The sequence below is a fragment of the Rutidosis leptorrhynchoides genome, unplaced genomic scaffold (assembly GCF_046630445.1).
Source record: "Rutidosis leptorrhynchoides isolate AG116_Rl617_1_P2 unplaced genomic scaffold, CSIRO_AGI_Rlap_v1 contig91, whole genome shotgun sequence".
Classification (NCBI taxonomy): domain Eukaryota; kingdom Viridiplantae; phylum Streptophyta; class Magnoliopsida; order Asterales; family Asteraceae; genus Rutidosis; species Rutidosis leptorrhynchoides.
The window spans coordinates 87,378-102,491 of record NW_027266884.1 but is presented as its reverse complement, the minus strand read 5'-3'; the positions used below and the strand labels follow the sequence as shown (position 1 = coordinate 102,491).

The 15,114-nt window shown below is 34.8% G+C and overlaps 1 protein-coding gene and 2 pseudogenes across 1 annotated transcript; 2 read left to right on the top strand and 1 right to left on the bottom strand.

Moving 5' to 3' along the window:
- The first annotated feature begins 2,939 nt into the window (after positions 1-2,939).
- LOC139885267 (probable pectinesterase/pectinesterase inhibitor 46) lies at positions 2,940-5,046 on the top strand (annotated as a pseudogene).
- A 291-nt stretch (positions 5,047-5,337) lies between these two features.
- On the bottom strand, positions 5,338-8,762 carry LOC139885266 (probable pectinesterase/pectinesterase inhibitor 25). Its single transcript, XM_071869193.1, has 3 exons — positions 8,085-8,762; positions 6,300-6,657; positions 5,338-6,032 (listed from the first exon to the last, which is right to left on the bottom strand). Exons 1-3 carry the CDS (start codon positions 8,760-8,762, stop codon positions 5,338-5,340), a joined length of 1,731 nt encoding a protein of 576 aa, XP_071725294.1.
- Positions 8,763-8,836: 74 nt separating this feature from the next.
- Positions 8,837-15,073, top strand: LOC139885265 (uncharacterized; annotated as a pseudogene).
- Positions 15,074-15,114: the final 41 nt, after the last annotated feature.

Below are 15,114 nucleotides of genomic sequence, written 5' to 3'. Positions count from 1 at the left end.
TGTTTTGTGGCTAGAAGTACATATGGAAAAGTAATTTGCTACTCTCCAAAATATTGTTCCACCAATTAAAAATAGACACATATATACAAGATAAAACTTCTATAACAATTAAAGTTAAGAATGTGTTTTATTTGTTTATATTATAAAGGGTTCATATTTGATATATAATTTTATTATTTTTTCTCGAGTTCACAATTCAATAAAATATAATAATGTAACTTTATAATTTATGCATTTGGAAAATTATATATACAGAAAGCTACTAAAAAAACATACAACCAAAACATGAATAAGTTTAATATTTTCTCTCTCCCAATTGACATAATACTATTGATGAAAAGAGCAAAATCGGGAGCAGCGAATTATCATTCATTTGGACAAGGCTACTAATGGAGAATTAATTAGGACTTTCTATTTAGTATAGATAAGAGATGCATCTATCACTAGGTTTTGCTGACTTTCGGTTCTGAATAACTACGGATGTCTGTATCCGTAGTTACGACTTCTGCTACGTTTAACGCTTTTCCTTAAAATACTCTAGGATGGTCCTGATAATCGTCTAGATTTTAATCCCCGTAGGATCTTCAATTGGATCGGGTTAGGTTTTCATCCCGAAATTATCGATAATTGATACAGTTCAACCAAACCACATTAATTTAATTAATAATATTTCCTCCTTTATAGAAACAATGACCTTAATTAAGTGCTAAAATAAATTGTTGGAGTACTATATGAATTTTCCATCAAAAAAACAAAAAAAAAAAAAACTATATGAATGAAACCACCTCTAGCTACCGTTATAACTCAAAACTTTAAGAAGAACACAATTTGTTGCGGGGTATAATATTTTATTTCCTTTGGCAATTATAGCTTCATACACTTAAAATCTCTTTTCTTATGTCAATTCCAATAGTAATGTCTCTATGTAGGTTACAACACATGGAAAGCAAACCTCTATTTCAGTTTATGTAGGTAACTAATTGATACTAATAAATAAGTAGAAAATAAAAGTCGATCTCTGGGATCGATCAAGATCAACAATAACAGTGACACTTATGACGATGGCCAATTACTTTACAGAAGCCTCCCCTGCATTGCTCAATGCAAAACTTCCAGCATTTACCATAACCAGGTACATCGTCGACGCCTTTAATGCATCTTCCTCGATGTTCTTTGCATCATCTTGATGCATCAACGCCTTGCCCAATAACATCTACGGCGAGCAAAAATAAATATGTTTTTAGCAAGCTTACATCTAATTTTGCTGCATAATTAAGTGTTTCCTGACTATACATTCTAGAGAATGAATAAAAAAATAATTAACAAAACAAAATATTACTTTCATCTCAAATTACTTGTCGTTTTTTTTATGCAATTTGCATAGTAAACAATATCGTAAATACCTAGTATCATACATAACTAGTCCTAATGTTAAGAGTACGAAAGCAATGATGAGGATAAAGAAACAATATCGTATTTGAGCCATTCCGAATAAAATACCAAAAAGATTCTTTGTAGCACCTTTAAAGGCTCTTTGTTGGAGTAAATTCTCTCCTCTTCAAGCTACTATACCGTTTCAAATTAGGGATATTTTTCAAGTGAATTTTCTTAAATCTTTTTTTTTTCTTCTAAATTAATTAGTTGGTAGGTTAATTTTCCTATTACATGCTTTATTGATTCACAGTATCTGTAATATTTAAGTGTTCTCTGAGGTATTATTTTTAAATTTCCTGTTTTTGTTTTATTAATTTAAATTTTTGATTTTTTTTTTAATAAAGCTCTTGTGAAAATAATTTCTATATATATATAGGTTGGGCGAGAAAATTTCCTTATCACGATTATTTAGTTTTGTACATCATGTATAAGACTGATCTGCCGGAAATATATTCCTTTTAAATTTTTTAGCCTTCCTCAGTTGTGATAATCTTATACTCAAAACTAAAAAAAGTCATAAAAAGGAAAAAATAAGCCCTTCTCTGGCTCTGGGTTGTGCTGATCCGTTTTTGATATTTTTTTAATTCAACAATTTTGGACTATATATAAAAGGGAGGGGTAATCCTCGCCAATCCAAACAAACAATTTTGAAAATTGCGATCATTAAGAGTCGAACTAATGACATTCAAAATAAATTTAAAACTCATTTCAATAATCACTAGGTCAATATGTCCCAATTCTGTTTAAATAGTTATCTTATCCTTGCTCATAAAACATATAACAAAGCAGAAATTTTACCCTAATAAGATGAACACATATATACATATATATATATATGGTTTTAATAAGCTAGCTGTATTAGAATATACTACTATATGGGTTTAACTGAAATAGGCCCTTCTTTGTGAGTACAGAATTTCTCTAGAGCATAATTAAACAACAAAAATTGACTAGTGCCAATTCAATCTTCCCTCTTTATGGTGTGTTCGTTTTTAGTGTAGAGCATGCGCCGTCTCGTTCGGACACTATTAAGATGCATGTATTTTTGCTAATGCTCCCAACCGGAAAGATTTCACCTGTTATAATGATCACAAAATGAAAGATTTAAGCCTGAGTTAGATCGTGAATGACTTGGCATGCGCCAATTAACAAAATCAAAGAGAGCGAGCAGTTGACTTTCCAGATTTATATAAACGTCTACCACTAATGACTTACACTAACGAACTATATATCAGAGAATAATTATAATTAATCAAATTATACACGCTAAAAGCCAATTAAATTAATAATCAAGAAAATAATATGTGCTCCCTACATGACAACCACTCTGTAATAAGCTTATCAATGTAGTTGACTAGTGCAAACTGCCAAGCACGTCCTTAGTACCGTGTTGAACAATATCTATCAAGCACTATGTTTGCTCTAATCCGGCCTAAAATTGTGTATATATATACAAATTGGCTTCACCACAAAACTTAACCACAAGATTTAGAAATTAATCAAACATGCTCAAATCGGATTCTTTCGACTCGTACGGGAGACTACATGAAGCCGATCAAGCAAGGCTAGAGGCGCGTAGAAGAACTCGAAAGAGGGTAGCCATCATTTCCTTCTCGGCGATAATTCTCGTCGCAATCATCGTCGTCGCTGCCGTGTTAGGAACTCGACAACATTTCCGAAACGGCAAGGAGTCAACTAGTTCGAGCTTGATCAAAGCAGTCTGCGACGTAACATTGTACAAAGATGCATGCTATCGCACCCTAGGCTCGAAGTCAACCGCTAGCATCGACCAATTGTTGATATTGGCAATCAATGTAGCCCAAATTGAGCTCACGAGGGCTAATTCTAAACTGGACGGGATATTCTCCGGCATAACGGATAAAGCCACGCTAGCAGCATTGAATGATTGTCGCGACCTTTTAGGGTTAGCGGTTGATCATCTCAACAATTCACTATCGACAGGGGCAAGTTCCGTGCGACAAAAAGGCGGAGATCTTGAAACATGGCTAAGTACAGCTGGAACATGTCAACAAAGTTGTATTGACAGTTTTGAGGAAAGGAATGTAACATTAAAGACTAATGTTGAGAATTACTTGAAAAATTCTACTCAGCTAACTAGCAATAGTCTAGCAATTATCACGTGGATTTCGAAATTTGCTGATTCCGTCAACTTACGGCGTCTGATGAGCTCTGATGAGCCGGATTGGGTGACTTCAAGAGATCGGAAACTGGTTGAGACCAGTGCGAATAGTTTGAAGGCGAGGGCTAATTTGGTTGTTGCTAAAGACGGTTCGTCAAAGTATAGAACCATTAGCTCGGCTCTAAAGGCTGTTCCCGATAATAATAACAAGAGGTTTGTGATCTATGTGAAGAAAGGTGTGTACAATGAAATTGTAAAAGTCGATAAGAATAAATGGAACGTCTTGATGATCGGCGATGGGATGGCTTCGACTATAGTTTCCGGTAGCCTCAACTATGTCGATGGTACCCCGACATATTCATCTGCCACATTTGGTAAGTCTTCAAAAACAACAGTTTTTTTTTATATATATATAATTTCATTGAGTTTGACATCGTATGGAGTATATGATTTAATTTAACTCTTTTTTTCTTTTTCTTTTTCTTTTTTAAGTTGATTTAATTAATTCATAATTGAATTAACCTCTCAAATTAGGATAGAAATATTAATTGTATGGATTTTATTTATCCAAGAAATACTGCGTGACCAATAATTATGGCATGGGTTCGATTCCTGGGAGAGCGAATTTTAGGGATACAGGTAGATTGTATTAAAAATTTATATATATAAAAAAAAAAAATACTCCATTATTCTAGACCTGTTTCGATTTGGGTTTAAACCGAGCCGATTTCAGGTCGGTTCTTGTTCAGAATCGCTTTTCAGGATTCCTAATAGGATTTTTTTTTAAACGCAGCCGTCTTGGGCAAGGGCTTCATTGCCAGGGATATGGGATTTCGAAACACAGCAGGTCCAAGCAAGCACCAGGCAGTGGCTCTACTCTCAGCTTCCGACTTATCGATCTTCTACAACTGTGCAATGGATGCCTATCAGGACACTCTCTATACCCATTCCAACCGTCAATTTTATCGACAATGCAACATTTATGGAACAGTCGATTTCATTTTCGGAAATTCTGCTGCTGTATTCCAAAACTGCAAAATTCTCCCTAAAAGGCCAAATTCCGGCCAAAAGAACGTCATCACAGCACAAGGAAAATCCGATCCTAACCAGAATACTGGACTTGCCTTCCAGAGTTGCACCCTTTCAGCTTTCGGGAACTTAGCTGGTGTCAAAACTTTCCTAGGAAGACCCTGGAAAGATTATTCCACAACTATATTTATTCAATCTAACTTTGGTAATTTGATTGATCCTAGCGGTTGGCTACCCTGGAGCGGAAATTCGGCCCGAGTACTATATATTATGCTGAGTTTCAGAACTATGGGCCTAGTGCTTCCACTAAGAACAGAGTAAACTGGAAGGGATTGAGAACTAGAATTACCATTAAAGAAGCTAACAGGTTTTCGGTGAGGTCATTCCTAAAAGGCGATAGTTGGATACCCAGTTCCGGCGTTCCTTACAAATCCACCATTTGAGGTCGAATTCGATCTTTATACAGTTCTCTGTGTCATTCAAATACATACAATATACGTTACATTTGTTTTTGAGATTGTGTCTTATTGAATTTGAATATAATATTGTAATTTTTTTTACAAACAAAGAATTTTTTTTTTTTAAATATCTGAGCGTGCTAGCAGTCGAAATTGTTATTTTGACATTGATGTTATTTCTTATTGAATTTGAATTATTGTAATAGAAATTTTACAAAGAACAGAGAAATTTTGTTAATATAATTACTTAGAAAAGACTCCTAGAGAAGATTAGATTTATAGTAAGCCTCCATTGAAAGGGATGTCAGTGTCAGGCAACCAAGTATCTCCCATGGTGAAATTGTAGACTGTAAAATTCATAGCCATTGAGGCGTTCATCTGCAAATAACCAGGCCATTCTACTCTCGAGCTAGTATTCGAACCCGGTCCATAATTAGCATACTCGGCATAGAATAGTGTATCTGTTCCGACAGTTCCATTCCACTCTAACCATCCTCTAGGATGAATTAGGTTACCGATGTATGACTGCATAATCACGGTTCTAGAATATTCCTTCCACGGTCGTCCCAAATAATTCAACGTCGTCGAGTTTACGTCCAATGCCAAGTCTGTTGCAGCTTCGATCGTGCAATTGTGGATAGAAATTCCGGTGTTTTGATTCGGATCGATCCTGCCTTGTGCGGTGAAAGCGTTCTTTTGGTTCAACATAGGTTTCCTAGCGTATAAATTGCAGTTCTGGAATACAGCGGCCGCATTGCCGAAAATGAAATCGACAGTCCCATAAACGTCGCATTCTCTGTAAAATTGCCTGAGAGAGTGTATGTAAAGGGTGTCCTGATAGCCTTCGAAACTACATTGGTAGAATGTTGAAAGATCGGCATTATTCCTAAGGGCTACTGCTTGGTGCTTCTGTGGCCCTGCTGTGTTCCTGAAGGTAACACCTACCGCTACAAATCTTTCTCCCGAAACAGCTGCATTACAAATTCCATCCATTAGAGTTTTATTCTAACATTTAAAACTTCTAACTAAGTGAATCATAACTATTACTATTAAGGGAAATGTCAACTAAATGTACCAAAAAATTTGGCCAGGATTAGTAGCCCTGTTAAAATACCACAGTGTACATATGAGTTTCATCAGTTTTCAGCGCCGATTCTGGCCAAAATGTATTTCCTTCTCCCATTTAAATCTGTAAATGTCGCATAATTACTAAATCTGATCACATACATAGTTCTTACCGAAGGTTGAAGAATTAAAAGTTGTCCATCCGTCGACGACGCTATGATTTCCGGAGATTATGGTCCGATTTATGCCATCTCCGATTAGCATAATGTTCTTCTTATTCTTAGGCACAACAACATATTCCTCGTAGAGACCTTGTTGTGCGTAGATGACGAAGTAGCCTTCTTCGATCTTAGAATTGTTGGGGGCAATTGCAATGGCGTCGCCGATTGTCGTGAAATTCTGAGTTCCGTTCTGATTAACAATGACTGAATCCCTAACGAGAATTCCTCCGCCATTGTTTGCCTCTGAAAGGATTCTCTGTGCACTACTAGAGCAAGTTTTTGATCCGTGGCAAGCATTCCTATGAAGCACCTGTACATTAGTGTTTCTTCTCAATTAGTTAAAAGTACTTTATAAGAATTATGTACATTTAAATCTACGCATTAAAAAAAAAAAAAAAAAACCTACACATTGTGGCCCAAATTCACACATTATACTTGATCAGAAATCCATTAAAATATTCTCTAATTTTGCCTCTAACTTCAAATCATTAAAATATTAGACCTGTAAGATTCGATTGTATTTTAATAATTTCTTAGTTGCATATGGGAAGTATTAAGTATATAATCAAACAACATACATATGCATGAACAATAGAACGAAATATATGAAAAGATAAAATATCACCCTTTTAAGCTCCATTTATTTTGTGTTACTTATTTTTTTTTTTTTTTGATAATTTATTTTGTGTTACTTATGGTTATAATGTGCTTATGTCACTTCAAATTAATATATGCTTGATCAAATATATATATAAAATGTCCTTAGAAGATAAAGATATGTTCAGAATGAAGTTTCAAGAAAGAGATCTAGCTGTTCTTTTGTTTTGTAATCTGCAAGAAGAAAACGAAAGTCCCAGTTTATGACAGCTAGGTTAGACATATGTCACACGTATTAATGCATGTCATATACTATAGTACTATATATATAGTATTTATACACTTTTTTTTTATGATAGTATTTATACACTATAGCATATGATCCAAATCCCAAAACGCGCATATATATATAGATTATCCGGCCATGTGAAGGAAATGTTATCATCTATAACTGGCTAGCTAAAATCCTTCCTTCTATATATGACTTCACCAACTTGAGTATTTTTTTAAAAGCCGAATTGATGGTCCAATTTCCATTGCTGGGCAGTTGAAAAGATGACAGATGGTAGCATGCTATTCTCGGACATACATACCAAAGGACGAAGCTTCTCTTTCCATGCATTTATTGTATCTAACTATTATGCCTTTGACTTTTTCAACGATTTGCATAGTTACAAAATGTGATAGGGTTAAGCTTTCGCATACATTTTTTTTTTCTTTTAAAAAATATTTATGTTCTCGTGCGTTTTCTGTATTGTAATTAAATTCAGGTGGCATTTGGCAATCTACAGAATTACTTATGAATTATGATACACTTATGGAATTAAGCAAACTAATAATACAATGAAACAAAATAAGGAATAAGATTAGAATAATTATAATTACTGTAATATACTCCGTTTAGTTAGTGTATTTTTTCCCTTTCAAAATGCATAATTTTTTTTATGCATTTTACATGTTTATTGTGGGACCCATTGTAGTTGTAAGAAGATAGCTACTTTTCCTAGAGCCACTAAAGGAGATTTAATTTCCTTCCTAGGAAGATATTTAACTTCTCAATAGTAATAAACACATGTAAAACTATATATTACTACAATATATTTAAATAAAAAATAATGAGACTTTGGAGGAGTGGCTCACCTTAATGAGAGTTTGGAGAGGCTCGCGAACAACCGGATTCGGGCTACCAACAACCCGACCCTTACCCGCTTTCTTCCTCTTATTGGTCTTCTTAACATTCCTCTCAAGTGCTTCAGTCACTAAACCAAGTGAAACACTATAAAGCTGAGTGACGTTACTTAACGGCAGCCCACCACCTCCGTTAACAACCACTAGTCCACTCTTCGCCTCCACGAGCCCGTCATAACACGTCTGTTGGTTCGTCACCACGCCGCTAAGTAACGTCGTAACCGTCTCCACCAAATCGCCCGTTAAAGTATTAGCCGACTTCAACTCCTCGGAGACAGAGCTCAAATACTCAACATTTAACTCCGTTAAGTCACGGCAGTCTCCTAACGCCGCTGCCTCCACGTGGCGCAAGGACGAGCGTTTTGTTAGGTAATCGTTGATGACGTTAGATAACTTGTGAGCTTGTTTGAGGCATTGTTTGATTGTGAACTTGCTGTAACCGTACGAGGAAGAGTTGTCTGGGAAGGGTTTGAAGGTGGAGAGGATTTGACGGCAGAGTTTAGGGTAAGGAGTAGATTTGCATGCAGTTGACGGTGACGGTGACGGGGATTGTGGTGACGTTAACGGAGATGAGGAGAGGAAAATAAGAGTGAAGATGAGTAATGAAGTGGAAGAATATGGGAAATTCATTTCTTTTTTTCTTCTCTTTTTGTTTTTTACATGGTGTGGTTTGGTAATGGAGATTGTGCTATTGCGAGGAAATAATGGTGACTGAGTGAGTGAATTTATAGCGACTAAGGAATGAATGATGACTGAGTGATGTGGGACCAAAGTGTGGGATCTCGATTCGAACATTTTTTTTTACTTAGGAGTATGATCGCCGATGAAAAAAAGTTGATACTCCTCCCTTTCATATTATTTGTGTAAAAATATTTTTTTAAAAATTTCAAAATATTTATTTATGTATAAAATTAATATGAATTTTTATCATATTATTTTTCATTTTATAATTTTTAATGACATTCAAATATTTAATAGAAAACATTTCAAGAATAATTATTATGGATAAATTAATCAAAACATATAAATTTATCCATTATTTTAATTTATACGAAATTAAATTTTTGGACAAATAATATAAAATGAGGTGTAGAAAATAAACGTTGAATTTCGTATTTTTTTTTTCATTTTATAATTTTTAATGACATTCAAATATTTAATAGAAAATATTTCAAGAATAATTATTATGGATAAATTAATCAAAACATAGAAATTTATCCATTATTTTAATTTATACGAAATTAAATTTTTGGACAAATAATATGAAATGAGGTGTAGAAAATAAACGTTGAATTTCGTATTTTTTTATTTTCTTTTTAAAATTTATTTGTGAGTATGAGGTTGTTATAATTTTTTCTTATATTTTTTTTTTTATTCTGGAGTATGAAATTTTGTCACTCCCAATAATAATTGTCTCTGACAATAAATTTTATAACCTTTCATAGAGGTTTAACATACACCGATACATCCACACCTTATTATCGGTCATTCTTATTTTTTATGTAACCACGCCATTTTGTACCATAATAATTTCCTCAATTATTAAGAGTGAATTAATTACCTTGTGCATTAATTAGTACAATATTTCATATACTATTTATAAATATTTTCTTTTCTTTTTTGATGAATTTATAAATATTTTCTTACTACCCTTTTTGATCTCCACTTCAATATATACATATTATGTTTGTTGAAAGTGTTTTATATTTACAAGTCTAGGAAGTATGTAGGGAAATACTATACTATTAAATTTAAAAGGCCGGAAGATGGAACGTTATGGAGAGTCACACGATTTAAGCATGTTGTAAAATGTTGTTCTTATATATATGGTGGTGGAAGAGCAATTGATCGCCACCTATACCCTTGCGGTGGTGGCAAATTCTGGGGTGGTGGAGTCTACTATACTCTTAAACGTTTGAAAATTTCTGTTTAATTAACTTTTATAGTAATTTTTTAGATATGGAGCGAACCAACTCTTTATCAAAAATATTACAGAATATATGGTAAAAAGACAATAAAAATACTACAAACATTAAAAAAGTAGGAGTTTTTAAAGTTTTTTTTAAAAGTTTAAAAGTAGGAGTTGAATAGTCACATATACTATATATTTAAAGTTTTTTTTTATTCTATTTAGAGTTAGGTTGGAGTTTGAAAGGAGAAGAAAATCTCTATGCAAACACATGAAAAAAAAAATCAATGAACATTTTTCAAGTTAATATCAATATTGAACATTATAAAGAGTATTTCTCCATATCAAAATTTTATTTCGAGTTGAATTTTACAACACCTTCACTTACTCCATATTTATTCTATACCACATTTTTCGATAGTATATACTATCTCCGTCTCAAAATAAATACAAATTTTTATATATAATTTATATTGAAAAATTTGTATCTAATTTGAACGGAGGGAGTATCAAATTTGGTCTCGGCCGGCCCATATTTTTCATTATATTGTTTTCACTTAAATAATTATGGAGGAGCTATATATATGAAAATGGTTAGTATAATTCTGGATCGGAGAAATGCCATTTTGGTGTAATAAAAGAAAACCGCGTACACAATAATATCGTGCAGGAATGAAGGATTTGTATTCTACGTAGGTACATATATCAAACAAATATTTCATGTTGCTGGGTTTGGTTTGTCGGTGTCAATTCTATGTAAACTTGTAGAAATTCATCACATTTAATGCCATACTGGCTGGCCTCTCACATGCTTGCTACAATATATTCAATTTAGATTAAATTATTATATACATATGGTCAAATTTTCAGTTTGAAACCAAATAAATCTAAGAAATCGAGTGCGGTTAACGGTGAATCGGTCTACAGACAGACCATTACAACTTGGTCAAAGGCTGGCTGGGCCGATTGCGAACCAAAAATTTGTGGACTTGGGCATTATAGATACAGAGACTGATAAGAAAAATTATAGGTCAAAGGTAAAAAAAATTGGTAGTCCCAAGCTTCCGTAAAAATTGAATTGGTTTGGTTGGACCAATTTTATATCGGTTCAAGATTATTCGATTTGTTTTTGATTTAGCTAGTCAGTGAAAATTAAGTAGTGGTTTCGTCTTGGGTTGGAACCACTAAGTTTTGTCAATTTAAATCTCTATTTAGCTAATAGATCTGAAAATCAAAATTAGACTCATAATGTCTGGTTGTTAAAACACAGAAAAGGAGAAGAAAAATTGGAACAAGAGAAAGCAACTCTCATATTCATTTACCAATATTTTATAGCGTTACAGCTGTATATATATATAAATATATATATATACGAGTAATTGCCAATAATCTAATCTTAACCTAATACCATTATCATACCATCTTATGTTTAGTGCTTACTTTATTTTTACTCAGTGCACCAAGGAAGTTCAAGTGGGTCAGGCTAGGGATGTTGATATAAATTGATTATAAGTGTAACGATCCGGCTCTTCCCGGTACGATGGTTATACTTATCGGGTACGAGTATCGGTGACACGGCGTTGTCACAGAATCGACAAGATTTGTCTCTACAGACCAACAAACGTCTTTCCAACATGCTTTGTCCTCATTCCCACATTTCTTGAGAAAACTTCCCAAAAGGTCACCCATCTTTACGACTATTTCCGGTTGAACACGCTCCACCATAGAGTTTCTATCGATGGGCTACCGAAAAGAAGTTGCAACTTGTTGGTATGGATAGTACAAATCAATTACTATAGTACATCGACTTTCACGTAGATTTATAATGTGGGTTGTCACAATCACCCCCCTTAGGATCTCAGCGTCTTCGTTGAGAGGGCCCCAACATTGTCCGAAAGTGTCGGCTCCTCCCGGTCCGGTGGCCATACTTATCGGACACGAGCACCGGTGGCACGGCGTCGCCACAGAATCGACAAGACTGTCTCCACAGACCAACACACTCATTTCCAACATGTTTTGTCCTCACTCGCATGCTCCACTCCAGGTTGAGCACGCTCAACCGTAGAGTTTCTATCGATGAGCTACCGAAAAAAAATTGCAACTTATTGATGTGGATAATAGATCAATTACTATAACACAACGACTTCCACGTAGCTTTACAATGTGAGTTGTAACAATAAATCAATATATATAAAAAAAGTTTACATACATAAGTTAATAATAAAGATTTTATTTTTTTAGTAGTGGTTCATTTTCATACATTTATACCTTATATATATCTTTCTTACGATGTCTTATTGTGATTGTATATTTGACTATGTTCTTTTAATTATTATCTTAAAATTTAAAAAGTATAATTAATTTATACAATGAAAAATATATAAAATATTTATGAAAATGTACGTAAGTTTTTTCATTTTAGGTCTTTTCGGATATCTCACAACCGACGACCTTGCGAATAATAAAAAGATTTTATGACAAACGTATCATTGATTAAACGTAATTAATTGCAACAAATAACTATACATAAGTTAAATGCTATAAGGACCTCGAAATCTAAAGTTACAACATAAAGGGACTTATAAGCTTGTTTTGATGTAAAGGGACTTATAAGTTATAAATGTATTGTCCCTTTTGTTTCAATGTGAGTATATTAAAAAGAAAAGTACATTCGGCCGAAAAATAAGGAAATATTGGCTACAATCCGGTCCGAAACATTGGAACTATTCGCTTGCTTACGACAATTTTTTTTCGGTCGAAGAAGCTTCATCGGCCTACCAAACAAACGACCGAAACGATACTAAACGATTACACAATTTATCGTCCGGCTTGTTGCGTTGTGATTTATGCCCATCGACGACCGATATTTCATTACTACAGTCCTCCGATTTTCGGACAGCATAACTAAAATCATCTTGGGTCTATTCTCTGATTGAGACTTTTCGGCGACGATTCCGATATTTCGGCGGTAAATCGGTAAGATTGTCATCCTCGTAGCTCCAATGTGTCATTTTGATTTGCTGTTATTGCTTCCAACTTCATATTAAACTTAGATCAAAATCTGATCTTGCATGATTCATACGTTTGATCGTTTTGTTTAGGTTCAAATATGTATCTGTTTATGTAATTTCATGAAGTGTTGAGCTCTCTGTGTAACTTCATTTTGTCGAATTCAGCTCTGGGTGTAGGGTATTGACGGAGACTGGAGAAAATTTGGATAGCTCAGTTTCAATGCAAAGCAAGGATAACCAAGTGAGCAATTTTCAATTTTTGTTTGAAGCTTTAAATGTTCTGTGCCAATTGTTTTCTGATGAAGTTTCCGGTATTGGGATCAATGCTTGGCTAATTTAGTATATTTTTGGTAGAATAGTGGCACCTCCTCGAGCTACTGATCCTGGTTGGGCTCATGGAACTATGGTTGATGGGGACAGGCAGAGGATTAACTGTAAGTACTGTAATAAGGTGTTTAGTGGTGGTGGAATTTCCAGACTAAAACAGCACTTAGCCGGTGAGAGAGGGAATGTAGTTCTGTGTGACGAAACACAGGAAAATATCAGATTGGAGATGCAACAACATTTGGGTTTTAAAGTTTTGAGAAAGCTCAAGAGGCAGAAACATGGAATGGAGAGTGCAAGTGATGACGCCGTGGTGCGAATTCAGAAAGCGGCTCCGGCAGAAGCAAGTGGCAGGAATGGGAGATTCATCAGGTCTAAGGGCAAGGAAGTCGTAGAAGAAGCAGTTTCCAAATGAAGAACAAGGCAGACAGATTCAAGTGTTCTTTTCTCTGTCGAACCACTTCAAAGTTTCCCATCCCAAGAGCTTACCGAGAAAGCTGATATTGCTGTTGCTAGATTCATGTACGATTCCGGCATACCTTTTGCCGCCGCCAATTCGTGTTATTTCCAAAAAATAGCGGATGCTATTGCCGCTGCGGGACCCAGCTATAAAATGCCTTCTTATCATTCGTTGAGAGGCAAGCTGTTGAACAGAAGTGTACGGCAGTACGGGTTGTCGGAGAATACTCTGATGAACTGAAGAAGTCTTGGCAAATGACTGGCTGTTTGATATTGGTCAATAGGTGGATGGATAGAAATGACCGTACAGTCATAAAGTTTTTTGTTTATTGCCCTAAAGGCACCATGTTCCTTAAATCTGTCGATGCTTCCGACATTTCAACATCTCCCAAAAATACTTCTTGATATATTTGATGGTGTTGTTCAAGAGGTGGGTCCCGAGAATATTGTCAATTTTGTGACAGATACTTCGCCCAGTTATAAAGAAGCTGGAAAGCTCTTGATGGAGAGATACAAGACATTTTTTTGCAGTACTTGTGCAGTACAATGTATAGAATTAATGCTCGAGGAAATCGGGAAAGTCGGTCGGGTGAAAGAGGTTCTGACGGCGGCCAAACAAATAACTCATTTTATTTATAACAGTGCTTGGGTCCTTAATTTAGTAAGAAAGAAAACGGGAGGAAAGGATCTCGTTCAACATACAAATACAAGGTTTTGTTCCGTCTTTCTCACATTCGAATGCATTCTCTGTTTAAAGGAACAACTTCATCCGAAGTTTACGAGTAGAGCTTGGACACATTCTACTTTTTCGAAACAAGGGTCGGGACTTGAGGTGGAAGAAACTGTTTTAGACCCTCTTTTCTGGTCTCTTAGTGATGAAGCTTTGAAAGTCGCTAAGCCATTGCTTTCTACCCTACAGGCCTACACCTTTTGGAATCTCTAGAAAAGCCATCTATCGGATACATATACGATGCAATGGAAAAGGCAAAGAAAAATATCACTGAGGCATTTAATAATAAAGAATACCATTACAGGCCATACTTGGATATATCCATCATATTTGGAAAGAGGAGTTGCATAGTCCTCTTCATTCAGCGGCTTACTATCTTAACCCGTTGATATATTATAATCCCAGATTTTCTTCTGAAAAATCCTCAGAAAAAGGTTTTCCTGATTGCATCGAAACATTAGAGCCTGAATTAACTTCTCAAGTTGAGATTACATTTGTAATGTCATAGTTAGACGTAGCATGTGTTTTTGGCCTAATTTACGCCAATTG